The sequence below is a fragment of the Erinaceus europaeus genome, chromosome 5 (assembly GCF_950295315.1).
Source record: "Erinaceus europaeus chromosome 5, mEriEur2.1, whole genome shotgun sequence".
Taxonomy (NCBI): domain Eukaryota; kingdom Metazoa; phylum Chordata; class Mammalia; order Eulipotyphla; family Erinaceidae; genus Erinaceus; species Erinaceus europaeus.
This window is the reverse complement of record NC_080166.1, coordinates 128393248-128413760: the sequence shown is the minus strand read 5'-3', so window position 1 is coordinate 128413760 and position 20513 is coordinate 128393248. Positions and strand designations below refer to the sequence as shown.

General features: G+C 41.8%; 1 protein-coding gene across 17 annotated transcripts in view; it reads left to right on the top strand.

Moving 5' to 3' along the window:
* The window catches only part of DOCK9 (dedicator of cytokinesis 9), a 324795-nt gene that overhangs the window by 185075 nt on the left and 119207 nt on the right, over positions 1-20513 (top strand). For all 17 annotated transcript variants that reach the window (XM_060191793.1, XM_007521919.3, XM_060191796.1 and 14 more), the window contains exons 7-10: positions 629-763; positions 6428-6602; positions 7596-7663; positions 19585-19659. In XM_060191793.1, coding sequence (XP_060047776.1) covers positions 629-763; positions 6428-6602; positions 7596-7663; positions 19585-19659 — 453 coding nt within the window. The remainder of the gene's footprint in view (positions 1-628; positions 764-6427; positions 6603-7595; positions 7664-19584; positions 19660-20513) is intronic.

The window sequence follows — 20513 nt, the reverse complement described above, 5'->3', positions numbered from 1 at the left end:
AGAATCTTACACTTCCATGGAAGTCTAGCATGAAGCAAAAATTGAGGACTTATTGGAAAGTAAATTATTTGAGGAAAGATAGCATAGAGAAAAGTAAAACTAGAGTAAAAAAGTAGTTTACAAGAGAAATGGGGCACGGTTGATAAGCAAGAGAAAAATACCACTGGAAAGGAGGTAGAACAGAGCGAGGGGAGGCAAATTCAATCAGGGGAAATGCTGGCTGCTGTGAGCCTGCGGCTGGAAGCCCTTTGGTGTGCCGAGGCAGAGTGGTTGCTGTTCTGTGGGAGCAGAAAACCCTGGGGATTTGGGAAAGTTTCCATGTTTCTGTGCAGTATCCCAAATTGGACCTCACAGCCCAGCCTTGGCAGGTTATGTAAAATCTCCAGTTTGGGGCGGGGGGTGGGGGGGCGAAGATGACCTGAGGATGTGAAGCCAGTCATCCTCAGAGCTGAAGTTCATTAGGACTATGTGCTGTGATGCAGCATTCACTCGCCCAGTTCCCCGGGTGTTGGCCAGGAAAGATTTGGAGAGAACTGAAATGGCTTTGACATATGGGTTGAGTTAGGCTTTATCATAGAGTTTGTGACCTTCTTTATTTGCAAACGAGTTGTGTGCCTTTTTCTCTCAGTCATTTAAAAGGCGGTTTTTCCACCTGATTCAACTTGGTGATGGATCCTACAATCTGAATTTCTATAAAGATGAAAAGATCTCCAAAGAGCCGAAAGGATCAATATTTCTGGATTCCTGTATGGGTGTAGTCCAGGTAAGTATGAAAAGGTTTCACCATCAAGTTTTTTGTTTTTTTTTTATAGTTGTTGTTATTGATGTCACTGTTGTTAGACAGAAGAGAGAGAAATCGAGAGAGAAGGTGGAAGACAGAGAGGAGGAGAGAAAGACACCTGCAGACGTGCTTCACCGCCTGTGAAGCGACTCCCCTGCAGGTGGGAGCCAGGGGCTCGAACCGGGATCCTTACGCCGGTCCCTGTGCTTCGTGCCACCTGCGCTTAACCCACTGCGCCACCGCCCGACCCCCAAGCCCCAAGTTGTTCTTTTGATGTGTTAAAGTGTCATCTGTGCATAAATAAATTTAAGTAAATACTGCCCAAATTGACAGCATTTGTGGTAGGGATAGAATATCTAGCTTTAAAATGTGTAAAGACTTGTAATGTATCGGTTTATAGCAAGTTAAGCTACAACTTAGAGTTATGTTGGCATAGGCATAAGCACTCGAACATAGATGAGTTCTTGTGTTTGAAACCTGTCTTGGCCACTTTTTAGCAGTATGACTTGAGATAAGCTATTGCATGATGCCTTTTAAACTATAAAATTCAGATAATGAGGATGTTTTCTTAATCAGATAAATGAGATAATTGGATGAATTAAGATGCTGAAATATTTAGGGCAGTTCATAGCATCTCAGTTGATGACTTTTATCACCAGTAGCATCGTAAAATGGCAGAGCTTTATACTGATCATAAGAATGGTCCAAAGTGAGTTCATATCCCTGCTCTGCAACTGTGGTGGTTATCCTAGGCAGGGGGTGGAGGGTACAGAACTTTGGCAGTGGGAGTAGTGTGGAACTATAGCCCTATTTATTATCTTATAATCTTGTCAATCACTATGAAGTCACTAAGTTCTCTGTCACTTAGCAGTTGCATAACCTTGGAAAGACATTATTTGAACCTCTTGATGCCTGTTTCATCTTTTCTTACAGAGGGGCTGGGCAGTAGTGCACCTGGTAAAGTGCACCTATTATGGGTAAGGACCCAGGTCTGCAGGTGCCAATCTCTCTCTCTCTCTCCCTCCCTCCCTCCCTCTCTCTCTTTCTCTCTCTCTCTCTCTCCCTCCTCCAATTTCTGTCTGTCCTATCAAATATAATAGAAAAGGAAGAGAAAAATAAAATAAAATCTATCTTATAGATGGATAGTGATAGCTGTAAACCTGGTTGTTGGGGAAGTCAATTCATACATGTTAAGAAATTAGAATAGTATGGGCATATGGTAAACTTTCAGCCAATATCACACATTTTTGTCATTACAGTGCCACTGCAGCTGCAGTTATTCTTAAAATAAATTTTAACATGCAGAAAATATCAGTCTATTCTTTCTGTTATGCTGTGCCAGGGAACAGACTCAGCCCCTTGGACAGGAGTAATGCTACTGAGCCATCTCCCTGGCCTGCATTTAAGCCTATATTTTTATAGTTTTATTTTTAAAATATTTTTATTTATTTTATTTTAATGAGAAAGAATAGATACAAAGGGAAAGATTCGAGAAAGAGACCAGAACACTGCTCAGTTCTGGCTTATGGGGGTGCAGGGGCTTGAACCTGGGACTTCAGAGCTTCAGGCTTGAAAGGCTTTTGCATAACCATTATGCACCTATATTTTAAGAGATAGAAGTAAGATGCCAAAGCACAGTCTCACTGTTCATGAAGTTCCAACCATTTTGATTGTTCCCATGCAGTGCTATGGATTGAACCCAGGGTCTTGCATATGAGAGCCATGTGCTCTCCCACTAAGCCACTCCCGGCATTGCACTTATATTATTAAAAAAAAAAAATCAAACAATACAGATAAATTGGAAGTCCTGTTGGATAACTACGTTCCCCTCTCTCAAAGAACTGCCATTGCCTGTTGCTGTGGAATCTTTTATACTTTTATAAAAGTTAGTAGTTTTATTTGTCCACCCTCATTCATTCAGACTCATCCACTCACTCCCCCCCCCCTTTTTTCTTTCCCCAGAAGAAGCAAAGGCTACAACTTAACAAGGTGACATAAAACTCTGGATAGCATACTTTGTTTTTGTCCCCAAGGTTATCCCTAAATTTTAGTTCTTGCATAACCCTACTGCTCTCCATAGACATTTTTCTTTCCTTTTCCCTTCTTTTTGATAGAGGATGAGAGACAGTGATAAAGGGGGAGGTGGAGAGAGAAGGAGAGACATCTGTAAGCATTACTCCCTCACTCGTGGGCTTGAGCCCAGGTCTTTGTGCATAGTAACGTGTGTCTGACCCCAGATAGCAGACATTAATGCGAGCTGAATAACAGAAGAGTAAGCGAGTCAAGGAAGGGACAAGAAGGTGAAGTGGAGTTAGGCTTAGAGAAAAGCCTGTGCTTCAAAGCCTGTGCTTCAGACCCTTCGTAGGACCTGCTGTGGGTGTCAAACTGTACTTCACACTTTCTAGCTTGGAGACCCTCCCCCTCCCTTTTTTTTTTTTTTTAATGTGAAGCGCAGTGCACACAGACACAAGCAATCCAATTAGTCCGGAGCTGCCCAAACAGTCTCAGAATGAAGATCATTCAGGCATTTCTCTTGGGGGCCCACATACAGAGGTCCCTGTGTGACTAGTGAAGAGTCTCCTTGACAACTCACAATAGACATAGTCACCACTATCTGAGAATTGGCCCTTGAAATGACTCAGTGTTGGCTGATGACATGAGCCCATAACTGTCCTATAAGAAAGGTTGTTCTGTGTAGTGCCAGGGGCTTAAGGTTAAAGATACAGCTCTGGGGTTTGCGCCATTCTGAAAGATCTACTTGTTTCTGTATTAAAGTGTGTACTTAGAATTAAACTACATGTGAATCCAGGCAGCATACTAATTTATATCAAATAGTCAAACACTTTATTGGATCAAGACAGACTGAAATCAAGAGTAGAAGGGGAGAGAGAGATGACACTGCTTCACTGCTCGTGGCCTTCCCCCTGCAAGAGGGGAATGGGGGCTTGAACTCAAGTCTTTGCATGTAGGAATGTATATGCTCAATATAGTGCTTCACTACCCAGCCCCCTGATGTTGGTTTTTTTCCTTGTTCTTCATTATTTTCTCTTTATTTCAGTGACCTACGATGTAGGCTATCTCACCTTGATTTTTTTTTTTTTTTTTTTTTTTTTTGGTTAAACTTTTTTTTTGTCAAGGCCTAAGATACAAGTAGGAAGATCTAAGTTCTGGGAGATGTGCAGAAGCAGCACACAGGACTTGTGTGGGAGAGGTCCCACATTTGACCTCTGACACTACCAAAAACTAAAGCTGAGCTGTGCCATGGTAAAAACAAAATAGAAGGAAATAAGGAAAATATGACGGTGAATTCCTACCGAGTCTTCATCTTATTATCTCATGCAGAGATCTCTGTTTCCTGTGTGTTCTAACCAACTGACAGTCTCTCTGACTTAGCAAGCCTGTCTCCTCGGGACCTCAGTCACCCAGAGTATTGGGGTGATGGTAGGGCTCACTTCATTTATTCCCATCGGTCAGGTATTATAGTTGCCAAATGCTTGAAAAGAGTCATGTCATCATTTCATCCGGTTTTACAGTAGTTGTGATGGAGAAGCATGCCCACCCCGTTACTTCGTTGTGGTCTTCAGTGGAAGTTAGGGTCCAAAACCAGGTGTCTGCAGGAGCCAGGCAGTTAAATTAAGTAAGTGGGGCAACCTGGTGATGGACAATGGGAAGTGCTGGGGACTTTAATAAACTGGAAGACAAGTGGCTTCATTTGAAGGAAACAGCTGTTTCCTACCCTAGCCAGTGCTGCAACCTGCCACTCCCAGATCAGAGCTCCCAGAACATCTGACTTTTTCAAGGAAGCCACAAGCAAAGCATTTAGTTAAATCTTTGCATCTTAAATTACGGTTATTGACTTAAGTTTTAATGTTTTCCTTGGTTTTATTTAAGTTTATTGCTTTATTTACTCACTGGATAAAGACAGAGAGAAATCAAGAGTGAAGGGGATTTAGAGAGACACCTGCAGCACTGCTTTCCCCTGCAAGTGGGGGCTGGGAGCTTGAACCCAGACACTTGTGCACTGTAACTTGCGCTCAGTCAGGTGAGCCACTGCCTGGCCCCATTATTAATTCAAAAAGCATGGTATAGGGTCCCTTTTGGTGGAGAACTGCATCAAGATGATACCAGCACTCAGTGTTCTCTGAAGATGATTTTGCATCAAGAGTTGACACATTACGATGTCTTAGCTAATTAATCCAGCCTTGGTAGAAGCCAAATTGCATCAAAGTATATTCTCAGAATCAGGTCAGGAGTACCAGACTAAATTATCCATCGCAGTGAATTCACTGTTGGTGTGAGATCCCGAAGTCAGAGAGTTTGTATTCTTTAAGAGCCCTTCTGACTTAGTCTTTACTTGAATTTTCTGCCATCGACCTTTTAAAAATGTTTTAAACAAAACTCTGTTTGACATTTTTGTTTGGAAAGGAAGTAGTTCCTTTCATGGCCATGTTCAGCATGAAGTTCAGATGACTGATAAACATAGCACTCTGGCTCTGCAGTGCCTTTCAGAACCTAAAGTTCTGACCTCAGTGGATAGCTGTACATATTCTTTCTTTAGATGTGCCTCATGATCTTTGCATCTAATGACTTGTATTTGAAACTTCAAAAAATTAACATAGTTGATTCTTACTCGTTTTGTAACCTAAGCTCTAAAACTTGTGGTTTAAGTGTGTTGGTTCTTTTTTTTTATGTTATTGCTTTTGGATATTGTAAATAAGTTATTTGATTAAAGCCGTGAGTACAAAGACATGCCTAAAATTCAGACTTTAAAGTAGACAGTAGGGGTCAGTCTGTGGTGTACCCAATGGAGCATGCTTGTTACATTGCACAAGGGCCTGGGATCAATCCCTTCACCACTACCCTCCCCACCTGCAGGTGCCTCTCTCTCCCACTTTGCTCTCAGTTTCTCTTTGATTCTATTCAAAACAAATAAAAAATAAAGTAAAATAAAGTAAAATAGACCCCAGAGGAAACCAGTTTGATTCTTTTTTTTTGCTCCAGGGTTATCGCTGGGGCTCTGTGTCTGCACTATGAATCCACTGCTCCCGGAGGCCGTTTTTTCCCCTATTGTTGCCCTTGTTCTTTATCGTTGTTGTTATGATTGTTATTGCTGCTATCGTTGTTGGATAGGACGGAGAGAAATTGAGAGAAGGGAAGACAGGGGAGAGAAAGATAGACACTTGCAGACCTGCTTCACCGCTTGTGAAGCAACCCCCTGCAGGTAGGGAGCTAGGGGCTTGAACCGGGATCCTTACACCAGTCCTTGCACTTTGCGCCATGTGCATTTAACCCACTGTGTTACTGCCCGGCCCCCGGAAACCAGTTTAGAATCTTAAGGACAAAAAGTATTTGTACATAAGGAAACAGTGAGAAAAAAAGGATAGCTTGAAATCAAGGTCTTACATTGCCCCCATTTTTATCTTTTTGTTGTTATAATTGTGTGTGAGGGGAGAAATTCACTTGACTTTTTATGAACAAGAGAGCAGAGCACTCTATCATCCATGGAGTTTTCTTTTAGACTTTCATGTTGTGCCAGGAATCGAACTCACGCTTGTATGGCAGGTGCTCTGCCTCCTTACCCTAAACAGAGCATTTTGAGTCTGTCCAAGTTCCTCTAACTTATCACTCTACCCCCTTTCCTTTCAGAACAATAAGGTGAGGCGTTTTGCTTTTGAACTCAAGATGCAAGACAAAAGTAGTTATCTTTTAGCAGCAGACAGTGAAGTCGAGATGGAAGAGTGGATCACAATTCTAAACAAGATCCTGCAACTCAACTTCGAAGCTGCAATGCAAGAAAAGCGAAATGGAGACTCTCATGATGGTGAGTGGGACTTTCTCCAGGGTTTCTTCTTTTCTCCTCCCTCTCTCCCCCTCTCTCCCCCTCTCTCCCCCTCTCTCCCCCTCTCTCCCCCTCTCTCCCCCTCTCTCCCCCTCTGTCACTCTCTCCCCCTCTGTCACTCTCTCCCCCTCTGTCACTCTCTCCCCCTCTGTCACTCTCTCCCCCTCTGTCACTCTCTCTCCCTCTCCCTCACTCTCCCTCTCTCCCTTTCTCTCCCCCTCTCTCCCTCCCTCTCTCTCTCTCTCTCTCTCTATCTCTATCTCTCTGCTAGATAGCAGAAGAACTATCACAAGAGGAGGGGTAGGTGCAAGCTCCTTACAGATAACCTGTCAAAGATTTAGTCGCATCATAGTTTACTGTCTTGATATCATTCTTATAAGGAAATGTAACTGGAAGAACCATGACTCTGGAGGCAGACAGGAAGCGCTGCATTCTAGGAGTCCTAGCACCACCATTTCCAGTTTGAGGCCTTGAACAAGATACTTTTTTTTTTTTTTTTTTGAAACTCAGTTTACTCACCTGTGAAATAAGAATTTAAAACAGACCCTGCTGGTTAATGGAAAGTTCAAATAAGATACTGTATCTCAACAGCCAGTATCAAAGTAGTACTGAACATAATTGTTCTAGTTTTCGTTAGCATTAACGTTGGTACTCATAGCTTGTATCAACCTTGGTTAGACAATATCTGTGTTGTACATGTGCTTAAATATTGGATTGTCAAAAAAAAATCATGATGCATTTTTGCACAGAAAAACAGAAAAATATGTCATGATATTCCTGATACCCCAGTATTTAACCCTTTCCACTGGGCCTAGCATCAGTAGTTCATAAACACTCCAGCTTTCTGAGCCTACAGACTCAAAAACCACTGAGTTTGAGGACACAGAAGAAATAAGGCCCTTTGTACTCTGGCTTAAATAAAACCAATTCTTCTACAATTGACTTAACCTAATGTGTTTTCCTTTTTTTTTTTAGACGATGAACAAAGTAAACTGGAAGGTCCTGGCTCCGGTTTAGATAGCTACCTGCCTGAACTTGCCAAGGTAGCGTCATCTTTTAGGATGATATTAAAATAGTTCTTGCTTCCTGAGTTTGTCTCAGATGGAATCCATTGAAATGATTAACAGATGCATTGCAGTAATCCACTAAGATCAAGTTGTGACCACCGCTCTCTATTTTCTGACCTGAATGTGAAGTGAGCTGAAATAGATTACTTATTTGAATCAGGTTTATTTCTGTTCTCCAGATTGTGCTATAAAAAGTAGGATCTTGTTATTCTTTACATGTTTTCTCCTTGTGTTTAATTGCCACCTTCTGAGAATTGAAGAAACAACACAGGTAAATGTTCACATAGTATTATGATACTTGTTATAGTATTATGATACTTATTATGCTCCCAAGTATGTCCCCCTTTATTCAAATTAGTTTCCACAATTCTCTTAGCTTTAGAAGGCTCCATGATAAATCTTGCTGCCAGACCAAAGCTATATATTGCTTGAGCTATATATTACTGTTTCTAGGTTACTCTGAATGGGGAAAAGAAAGATATACTTGTTTTTGTTTGTTGTTTTTGCAATTTGGAGAAACATGTAATTCGCTAAATAGCATAAAAAAGAACAAATCATTTATGCTCCCATCATTTGCATTCAACACCTGTTACCATGTGTTGCCGTTGTAGCTTCTATATTTTGAGATAACAGTGTAGTTGAAGTTTTTTTTAAACATCCTCTTTTCTCCCTCCCCATCCTCTTCTCCCCCCTGCAACCTCAACCAGAAACAACCCCATGGCCTACTGTCATTTAATGTTTATAGTAGCACAAATATGTCATAATAATATGTGGCTGTGTCTTATAAGTATTAAATAAATGCTAATGTACTACTCTGCAACTTCAGCTTATTAAAATTCAGCCTTGTTTTTGAGATCCTTCCAAATTGCTATATAGGTCTAATAATATAACCCTTTTATTGTATTATATAAGCATTTTATGTTAGCTGTTCTATTATTTCCATGTTTTCCCCTATCACAAACAATGCTACAGTTAATATGCTTGCACTTGTCTCTTTGTAGGCATCTGTGAATGAATGAATCTGACTTGCTGTAGTCTTACTCTGTTACTGCTTTTCTCTTCTTTCTTCTCTCCTCCCAATACAGTGAAATAGAGACTCTACACACCCACATCTTAAACACTGTAATAGAAAACGTGGTTTAGCTGTACACAATTATAAGTAGACTTGCATTCAGCATTGACCTTTACTTTAAAACAACATAGCTGTTCTAAAATATAAAATCTCCCTCCCTAGCTAGGACTTTAGACTGTTGTTTTTCTTCAGGACTTGATTGTTAGCAGATCTTTTTAGCACCTGCCCATTAAAGCTAATTTTAGTGCTGCCATTGTAAGCTCCTAGATTAGAAAGAGTTTTGGCTTAGTCGTATGCATTTTTGTGTTATGAGCTTCTGTGCTTCATAATTGACATAAAGATTTGCCTTTTTGTTTCTGGATATTTGAGGGCTTCATAATTTTCCAAAGCAAAATGTTTGGACGCTCTATGCTTACTGCATGAGTAAGTGGATACCTAGAGAAAAGTCATTATTTGAGCTTGATGCTGATTAATTAGAAATCGCCTTTTCCTGTGAAGGCATAGTGCAGCTGTGCCTGTCTTTCTTCTAATTCACCAGCTTTTAATCCAGTTTGCCTCTATTCTAAGACTTGGGCAGATTCTTAAATTATTTATGTAGGTATATATGTTTGAAATATAGCATATTTAGAGTTCACAGATAATGGCCAAATTAGCTAATGCTTTTTTTAGTTGGTCAGGCCAGTTTGTTTTAACCCTTACCTCTTTCTTTTTTGTCTTGTCTTTTTTGTCTTATTTGTCTTTTTTGTCTTTTTTTTCTTTGTTTTGTTTTAGTTATCTGTATTTAAAAATTAAAGCAAAACTATGATGATAAGAAGTAATTATGTGGTGCCTGTTGAGCGCACGTGTTACAGTGTACAAGGACATGAATTCAAACCCCCGGTCAGCGCGGCTGCAGCTCTCCTTCTTTCTCTCCCATTTTCCCCTTCCCTCTTGATTTCTGGCTGTCTCTAGCCCATAAACAAATAAAGATAATTAAAAAAAAAAACTTTAAAAAGAAGTAATTTTGTAACTGGATAAATTTCACGTATGTACACTCAAAAAGCCTCCACCCAGATCAATACCTAAAACATTCCCAGCACCCAGCATATGTGCTCTTATACCCCTATCCCAGCCACCACCCCCATTCTTTTCACTTCTATCACTAGATGGTAGTTTTGACTGACTTAGACCTTTATGTAAATAAAACCACACAATATGTACTCTTGGTGTCAGGCTTCTTTAGCTCAACATTTATGTGACCCAGATTTTTAAAAGCATTCAGGAGAATGGATATGAAGAGGAAACATCAAAGTATGCAGCCCTTGGTAATCATAAAATGATGGCTGCAGGGATAGCTCACCTGGGGGAGCAGGCCTTTCTGCTCGCAGCCCAGATTTGAACCCCAGCTCCACCTGGGCAGCTGTTGTGGTTATGGAGAAAGCCCTGGTGCTGTGATAGTCTCCTCTCTCTGTATGTGTTGGAGTGAAACATGAAAAAAAAGCTGTCGACTGTAAAACATTAAGTTCCCAATAAAAAATAAAAAAGAGGGAAAAAATGCATAGCTTATTGTGGAGTTGTGGTCAAAGCCTGAGAAATGCAGTACTTATTATAAGGGGCTTAGCTGTTTTTCCCCCTCAGCTCTCAAGCGTCTTAACTGTTTTTATTTGAGAAAGTAGAAAAAGAGAGATGATAATTTTCCAAAGGAAAAAAGAATAGAGGGAGTGAGGTGTAGTGACACTTGCTCATCATGTAGCTCTCAGCCTCATGTGGGGAGCTCACTGTACCAGGTGCTTGTGTTGGCCTGCTCAGTGACATCCTGTGTGAGAGGTCTTGGGACTGACTGGGGACCTATCTTGAGCTCCCAGCACACCTACAGCTCAGGACCCTGAACATAGATACCACCAAGCTGCTTATAGCCCCCTCTAGAATATCTGGGGTGGGGATTGTTTGCTGAAGCTACTGAAAAAATGAATTCCTTAGTTGTAGAAGCTGAGATTGAAAGGAGGAAGAGAGAGGAGAGACTGGAAGTACACAGCTGTGCAAGGAGGGAGAGTTTAGACAGAGAGGAAGAAGCAGAGGGGCTAGTAACAGGAAAAGAGGTTGCAGGCACATTCCATTGGGAGGTCAGGCCTCAGTTAAGATTGCAGAAAAAAGCAGTCTTTCATGCCTGACGTACCAGAGTTCCCAGGCTCAATCCCCTGCACCATCATAAACCAGAGTTGAGCAGTGCTCTGGCAAATAATATTAAGATTACAGACAGGGCTGGTGAAATAGCTCACTTGGATAATTTTCTGCTTTGTCTTGTGCCCGGTCCCTGCCCTCACATTAACAATGCTTTGGTGCTTTTTGCTCCCTCTCTCTCTCTCTGTCTCTCTCTCTCTGTCTCTCTCTCTGTCTCACACACACACATACACACACACACACACACACACACACACACACACACACACACTGTGCTTTTCTGCCTCTCTTGTCTTTATCTAAAATAGTTAAGATTACAGAGAAAGGACTGGACCGGTGGGAGGAGATGAAGGCTGTTTGAAAGTGTAGTGGAATTGCAGGCTCTCTGGTCAGCTCCTCTTTCTGCTTCATTCATCCTGTTGCCCTGGCTTTTGTTTCCATTGTGACCAAGGCATAACCAAACAGGATATGAGTGAGAGGAAGTTGTTTTAGTACAAAAATAGCTGAGACCTCATTCTGGGATATAGCGGAGTGGACCTTACATACAATTTGAGGGATACAGTCTTAGGTTTTCAAAAATTTTGTGTATTCTTGACCCTTACTCTGTTTGTACATTGAGTGCTGGGCATATTAGTTGTTTCCTTATTAGACTAGAAACTGTATCTACCTTAAATCCTGGTCTTTTTCTCCTGTTATCTAATATGGGGCCAAACATATGTTGTAACAGCATTTACGGTATCAAGTCTTAGAAATATTTTTATTAAATGTATAAACTAGGGGCTAGGTGGTAGCACACCCAGTTGATTAAACTTAATTAATTGGTTCCTTTCCTAGGACATCTAGGGGTAGTATGGTCAGTTTGTAAATAAGTCAGTTGCTGTTTATTTGATCATTTCTTTCTCTGGTTACATCTATCCTTGGTGGCACTGGGACAAGTGAATCATGTCATGTAAAGACACTGAGAAAGTCTGTGTGTTCTCGCTGTGTTTGTATTCTCTCTCACTACTTTTCTGGCTTTGAATCTTTTTAATATGTATTCACAGAATAGCTGCTCACCTGTTCTCTTTAAAATCATTTCTGGAACTTTATTGCTCTTGGTTAATTTTTTTTTAGAGAGAGACAGTAGGAAAGGAACCATAGCACAAAGCTTCCTTTAGTCAATGGGGGCTGCTCTTTTTCTTTAAAATTTTTTTTATTGTTTTAGTTCTTCTTCTAGCGTTTGCCCTTCTTCCGTAGCCAGTCAACCGCGTCAGGTTGAGCCTGATGTAAAGTTTTGAGACCTCCTTTGAATCTGGAGAGGTGGCAGTCGTTGACTATGTGGGTCATAGTCTGTCTGGAGCCGCAGGGGCAGTTCGGGTCGTCTCTGGCTCCCCAGCGATGGAACATAGCGGCGCACCGGCCATGGCCTGTTCGATAGCGATTGAGGAGGGCCCAGTCATAACATGCTAGGTCAGAGCCGGGTTGACGCTTGCAGGGGTCTGTGATGAGGTGTTTGTTCTTGACCTCAGCTGACTGCCAACTCTGTTTCCAAGAGTCTGGAACAGAGAAGTTCAGTGTAGGCATAGGGGACCAGATTGGGTGACGAGATGTCAAGTGTTGGACAGGGTGGGCGAAGATATCCGCGTATATTGGCAGGTCCGGTCAAGCGTAGACGTGGGAAATGAACTTAGATGATGCCGCATCCCGACGAATACCTGGCGGGGCGATGTTGCTAAGAACTGGCAGCCATGGAACCGGGGTGGAACGGATGGTTCCAGAAATTATCCTCATGGAGGAATATAATTTGGAATCGACCAAGTGGACATGGGGGCTACGGAACCATACTGGGGCACAGTATTCTGCAGTGGAATAGCATAATGCCAGAGATGATGATCGTAGTGTGGAAGCGCTCGCGCCCCATGAGGAGCTGGCCAATCTTGCAATGATGTTATTCCTTGCGCCCACCTTTGCTGCAGTTTTTATGAGATGTTCGTGAAATGACAGGGTGTGATCGAGAGTAACGCCAAGATAGACTGGCTGGGCTTCACGCCGGATTCTCGTATCGCCAAGCTGCACATTAAGCTCATGAGAGGCCGAGGCATGGTGTAGATGGAAAACAGATGATACCGTTTTTGCAGTGCTAGGGATTAGTCGCCATTTTTTACAGTAATCAGATATCAGAGACATGTCTTTCGTGAGTGTTTCCTCGAGGATGTCGAACTTGGATGCCTGAGTTGCACAGCAGATGTCATCGGCGTAGATGAACTTCCTTGAAGAAGTTTCTGGGAGGTCATTGATGTAAATATTAAATAGCGTAGGAGCCAGAACAGAGCCCTGGGGGAGGCCACTTGAGACAAGTCTCCATCTGCTAGACTTGTCACCCAGATGCACCCGGAATCTTCTGTTTTGGAGAAGAAACGATATAGTGATTGATTTAGTAATAATCACCAAAACCATATGATAAGAGAGGAATAATTGCCCATAAGACAATTCAGAGCCAGGTGTTGGTGCACTTGGTTAAGCACACACATTACAGTGTGCAAGGACTCGGGTTCAAGTTCCTGGTCCTCACCTGCAGAAGGAAAGCTTCACAAATAGTGAAGCAGGGGTGCAAGTATCTCTCTGTCTCTCTCCCTCTCTATCTCCCTCTCCTTTCTCAGTTTCTCTCTGCCTCTATCCAATAATAAATAAATAAATAAGTACTGTTAAAGGAGTACAGTTCCACACAATTCCCACTACCAGAGTTCCATATCCCATTCTTTCCCTTGGAAGCTTTCCTATTCTTTGTCCCTCTGGGAACATGGACCCAGGATCATTGTGGGGTACAGAAGGTGGAAGGTCTGGCTTTTGTAACTGCTTCTCTGCTGGACGTGGGCATCTATACTCTTAGCTTGTTCCTATCTTTCTCTATTTCCAATTCTGAAACCGTCTTCCCAGATAATACCTTTAGCCTACATGCATGTTAGGGGATGCTTTCAAACCCGGCCTGGGCACATGGCAAAGCATCACACTATTCAAGTGAGGGATTCCACTGCTCACCTTCTTACTTTGGTGTCCCTGTGTGGTTCTAAGACACTGTTTCATGGTAACCCATCATTGCATGTACACATTTACCTTATGATGAGTGAATTTAGGGGATAGATTTTACATAGTTGAATATGCTATAAATTAGGGATCTCAAATTAGATGCTTTGGTGAGGTTGAGTGAAAGACAGCACCAAGATCAGCAGGATCTGTTAGAACCCAAATAGTTTCACAGGTATCTTTCCTGATTTTTACAAACCAAGTTGCTAATGGATGCTTTCACCCTTATATTCTAATGCTAACAACTATGTCTTTGGATTATGATACAAAGGACTTGACTAGAGCTGTGTTTGTGAGGTCAGCTGGTATTCCATTTCTTGGGCCTCCTTATTCTACAATATTTTCTGACCAAGAGCAGGAGGTGAGGCGCAAAGATTCTTGAAAGCAGTAGAAACAGACCTGACAGCTCTTCGAATTAAAAAAAAAAAATGCACATTCCAATATTAAAAGATTTCACTGTCTCTCCATACCAAACCATTCTGTTTAAATATCCAGAATGTCAACATGATATGTTTCTGATAACTCATTCTCAAAGTAAGATGCCATTGGCTATAGTCTTTGATTTGGGGCTGGGTTTTTTGTTTGTTTGTTTGTTTGTTTTGCCTCCAGGGTTATTGCTGGGGCTCGGTACCTGTAGTATGAATCCACTGTTCCTGGAGGCCATTTTTCCCATTTTGTTGTCCTTATTGTTGTTATTGTTGCCACTGCTGTTGTTGTTACTGGATAGGACAGAGAGAAATCAAGAGAGTAGGGGAAGACAGAGAGGGGAAGAGAAAGACACCTACAGACCTGTTTCACCGCCTGTGAAGTGGCCCCCATGTAGGTAGGGAGCCGGGAGCTCGAACCTGGATCCTTGTACTAGTCCTTGTGCTTTGTGCCATATACTCTTAACCTGCTGCACTACCTCCTGCCCAATTTTTGATTGTTTTAACTGATCAGAGATGAGCTTAATACACAGAATCTTTGCTTAAAACCTCCAACAGTCCTTCCAGAAACTCTTGGATGTTGGGTCCATAACTTAAACTTCTTAAGTCAGGAGAAAGGACTGAGCCCGGCCTCATCACTAATGATAACACCTAGGGTTGTTGTTGTAGTCAAATAATTTTCTTTAATCCAAACAACCATCAGGAGTTTTGTTTGTTTGTTTGTTGTTGTTGTTTTGTTTGTTGTTTTGTGGGTGTTTTTTAGAGAATGACTTTGTCACTGACTGTTTTCTCCCTCCGGTCTCTTCATTTCCTTCTACACTGAGCCAAAAGTGGAAGATGGACTCTGCGTAGGACTCTAATGGGTGTCTGGGTGAGCTAGGCCTGCTCTTCGTACCTCACAATACAGACTGACCACAGCTTATTCTTAGGAGCTCTGGCTTTCTGTCTGAGTGAGATGTGTTGGATGGCAGTCTTTGGATACTATTTTTATAACTGTGTTTTGTGGACCTTTAGATTGTGGAACCACACATTACAGTAATTTTATTTTTATTGCCTTTTTTTAAATTTGTTTGTTTGGTTAATGCAGTGTCAGGAGTGTAACCCAGGACCTGATGCATGTGCTCTGTCTCCGAACCACCTCTCAGACCAATTTAAAAAAAAAAATTTTTTTTTTTTTTTTACTTTACACTGCTGTGAGAGGTGGAAAGAGAAAAAGACACCAAAGGCCTGCTCTGCCATCCATGCAGTTCCATCTGTCTGTCTTTGGTGCTCCCAAGGCCTCACATATGAGAAATATGTGCTGTAGCAACAAGGTGACCTCCCTGGTCCCTGAACTGTCTTTACTAAAGATTTTAATTAGAAATACACGTGCTTGTCACAGTAATGGTTCGCATGTTTTATATAGTTACATACATTTGTGTTTCCTCTCTCTGACTTCCCTGTACATATTCTTTACTTTTTTTCTTCCTTATCTAATAGTTAAGGCTATTAGTTCTGAAAATAGATTTTTCCAGTTTGAAGCCAGACTTTTTTTTTATTAGTGATTTAATAATGATTGACAAGATTGTGGGGCCAGAGGGGCACAATTCCATGCAGTTCCCACCACCAGAGTGCCATATCCCATCCCCTCCATTGGAAGCTTCCCTATTCTTTTTCCCTCTGGGAGTATGGACCAAAGATCTTTATGGGGAGCAGAAGGTGGGATAGGACTCTGGAGGAGAGTGGAGTTCTAGGACACATTGGTGAGATCCTTTGCTCAGGGAAATCAGGTTGGCATCATGGTAGCAACTGCAACTTGGTGGCTTAAAAGCATTAATATATAAAGTATAACAAATTGTTTAATAATCGGGAACCTAAAGGTAATAATATAGCAGATGAGATTTGAGGTCTCCATTTTAGAAAAAGCTAATAGGTCTATTTCAGGTATATTCCAGGGGGCCCATGACTTTACTCATCTCTGCTTGAGTCCAATAGCTAACATGGAGGTGGGCTGAAAAGTGTTGTCTAGGAAGATGGTGTCGCAGTTGGGAATAGGACTAGAAAGCCGGCTCAGTCAATGAGTCTGCTGTCTTAATGGTGTTTTCAGACATTTACTCTTTGACTCGGGCATAGTTATCTTTTCTGAGCATGCTTGCTTTCTTTCTTTTTCATATTCATTTATTTCGGATAGAAACAAAAATTGAGAGGGAGTGGGCAATAGAGAGAGGAAGGAAAATACAAAAGTTCATGAAGCTTTCCTCTGAGGTTGGGAGCCAAGGGCTTGAACCAGGGTCTGTGTGCACTGTAAAATGTGCATCCTACCAGCTACGCTACTGCCCTGAGCACTTTTTCTTCTTTCTTTTTAAAAAGATTTTTATTTTTTAGTGAGAAAGATAGGAGGAGAGAGTGAAAGAACCAGATACCACTCTGGTACATATGCCACTGGGGATTGAACTCGGGACCTCATGCTTGAGAGTCCAGTGCTTTATTCAGTGTGTCATCTCCCTGACACCCCTGAGCACTTTTCCTTATAATCGCTTGAAAGTATTATGTTACATCAGTTTTTTAAAAATTTGATACTATATTTTGTTTTCCTTGTAAATGTATGAGATTATAGCCGATATTTTTTCCAATTGAATCCAGTCTAGATGCCACCAAATATCCTTCAGTTTACTCTTGTGCCACTCGAATATGCCACTTTCTACATGCTTGGGCACATTTTCTAATTGCATACATCTCACTTGGTAATTCCCTCAGCCACTCCCTATCAGGCATCCCCTCTACTTACTGCATCCTATGCTTTGAGAGGGAGGGAAAAAACTTTTAAGAAACTGAATTTGCTGTTTGAATCTATCTTCTAGCAGAACTGTCAACACATGTTGGATTGCTAGCTCTTAGGCTCTATTTATAGTGAATTCACAGTGATCATTCTTGTTTCATTTATTTCTACTCTTCTAAGACAGTCCATTGAAACAAGTCACCTCTCAGAGAGGCACCAGGAATTACGTCTACATTAAGAACCCATTACTCTGCTCCAAAGTCTGAGGTCATAGCATTTGCCATTGTTGAAAGACTCAAGTGGGACTGGCAAGTACTACTGCTGCTGGTGGCTTGCTGCTCCTAGTACTGATGTCATGAATCGTATACAAAGTCCAGTAAATTCTCTGGATTCAGCTAAGTAGACTCTGCTACTCAAATGTTGTCATTATGGAGAGTTTGCCTCAAAAGCAGGTACTTGGAGAAAGACAAGGTGATTCTCAAGCAGTGCTAAGGCTTCTCTTTGTACCTCTGTACTCGTGTTCTCCGAGTCTGTAGTTCCAGCCTTCCTCCCTGCCTTCTTCTCCAGATCCATATCTCTAACTATGACTGTATGTTTCCAGATGAAAATTCCACAGCCACTTAAAACCCCTTTATCATCTCTAGAAACCTGCTCTTCTTCCTGTATCCTCTGTCTTGGTTTGTGGACCCACAAGGTAGCAGGCTACGGAAGCTAGGAAGGGGTAGGGTGGGGGGAGATTGTCGTGGGCCTGAATGTGAGGCTGGTGTTCCCTTTTTCTGTCCATCACTACTTGAGTGGTGCTTCTAAAAAGCAGAGCTGGTCATTGATTCCCTTGCTTGAAATGTGTATTGGGTTTTTGGATACCAAATGAGGTCATCAGACTTGTTTCTCTTCACATCCCCCCATTCAGTCACAGTGAATGATCTGGTCATTGTTCAGATGTGACTTGTGTTTTTGCACCTAAAGAATCTCGTCCCGGGGCTGGGTGGTGGTACACCTGGTTGAGTGCACATGTTACAATGTGCAAGGACCCAAGTTCAAGTGCCGGTCCCCACCTGCAGGGGGAAAGCTTCACGAGTGGTGAAGCAGTGCTGCAGGTGTCTCTCTGTCTCTCTTTCTCTCTATCCCCCCCTTCCCTCTCGATTTATGGCTGTCTCTATCCAATAAATAAATAAAGATAATAAATTTTTTTTTAAAAGTCTCGTCCCAATAGGCTCTTCTCTCCTTTCCTGACCAAGTGTTCTGTCCTTTAAGATAGGCCTTTCTGACAAGAAGCCCCTACTCCAGGCTAGCTCTCTCTATATCTTGTTTTCTTTTGCCACTCATTTGTCTGCACATCCCAGATGGTGCTCCTTGGGCATTTCATTGTAGTCACATCTGTGTCCTTAGCATGGAACTCATAGTAGGTGCTCACTAAATATTCATTAACTAAATTGACAGTGCTTCCTCTCACCTGCCACAAACACCTATGTTCACCCATCATCATCTGCCATAGTTTCTCTATCACAAGAAATGCATTCTTTTCCTCCTTTGTTTGCTCATTTGTTTGTTTGGACCCTTAGTCTTAGGTTGAACCCTTCCTTAATCCTTACTACCGTCTGTGTTCGTTTCCCCCCCTCCATGACCACCCGTACTGTGTGTTCCTGCTCTCTCAGCCTGGTGTGCTCATGTCTTCCTCCCTTCTGCTGAATCCTACCCCTTCTTTCAAAGCCCACCTCCATTACTATACGAATCCTCTCTTGATAGCAAATTTTTTTCTTGCTTTGCTTCATTTTGATTTTAACTCCAAGCCCAACACAAATTGATTTTGTATGCAATACGCATTTTTGTTTGACAAACCTACACAGATCGACACCCCAGCCAGTTGTCACTTCCTAAGGGTAGAGGTCAGGTTCTCTGCTCGACTGCTTTTCTCCCCCACAGTCATTTGCACTGATAGCCTCAGTATCTGGTCTTGTTGCTTGGCAAGCAGGTGACTCTGAGATGAGGACAGGATTGGTTGGTGGTTTGAAATAGTTGACCCCATTGTGAGCATACAGTAACTTTGAAATATTTGGGGTAACTTTTATCTAAATCCTTAAGAATAAAAATTTCAAGGGGACTAGGCAGTGGTGTACCTGGTAGAAAACATACATTACCATGCCTAAGAACCCAGGTTCAAGACCCTAGTCCCCACCTGGAGGGGAAGAAGTTCACAAGTGGTGAAACAGGTCTGCAGGTCTCTCTCTTCCCCTCTCCCATCCTCCCCACACATCTCAGTTTCTCCCTGTCCCAGCGAGTAATAGAAAGAAGGAAGTGGCTGCCAGGAGTGATGGATTCACCATATAGGCACGGAACCCGGTGATGACCCTTGTGGCAATAAATTTTTTTAAAAAGAAACAGAATTTTCACATGTCATTTTTATTTCTCTTGTTATCAGAGTGCCAGAGAAGCAGAAATCAAACTGAAAAGTGAGAGCAGAGTTAAACTTTTTTACTTGGATCCAGATGCTCAGGTAAGAGCTAATTTAACATTTTAAACTAAGGTGGGGGAAGAAAACCTTGGACAGATTTTTTGCTTGTTTGCTTATATTGTATTGACAAGTAAGACAGCAGCATTGAAAATTCAGGAATTGAACTGGATGGGGATGCAGTGGAGAAAGTATTGAACTCTCAAGCTGAGGTCCTAAGTTGAACCCTGGTGTTGCATTTTCCAGAATGATGTTCTGATTTCTCCTCTCCTCTCCTCTCCTCTCCTCTCCTCTCCTCTCCTCTCCTCTCCTCTCCCTTGCTAATCAATAAATAAACCTTACAAAAATAAAAATATTGTTTATTTAAATTTTTTCAGGAAAAGGAGGAAAAATAAAAATAACATGAAACTTTTATCACCATAACACAACCATCACGAATACTTGATAATCAATAGATTGCTGAAAATGGAGGTTTACCCAAAGACATTCTCAAGTTCACTAAGAACACATAATCCTCCCCCCCATCAAGTATCATATTAGAACAAGCATCATAGCGGATAGCAGTTGGTATTAATATTTCCTTCCTAGCCCAGCATAGTTCCAAATACAAGCCTACGGGACATGTAGTCCACACCTGTGTCCCAAAAAATCCAGAACGCAGCAGAGGAGGCCTCCTGCAGGGTTGCCCCACAGGCAGTGACCACCAGTGACCATGGGGTTTCTTGGCATACACAATATTTGTCCATACTTCCTCACAGAGTTGGCTTTTTGGTACTTTTAAATTTACTGTAAAATATGCACGACATCAAACCTGCCATGTGAGCCATTTGCAAGCATACAGTTCAGTGGCACTAGATTGTGCCCATAAATATTCGTTCACAGAACTTTTAAAGAAAATT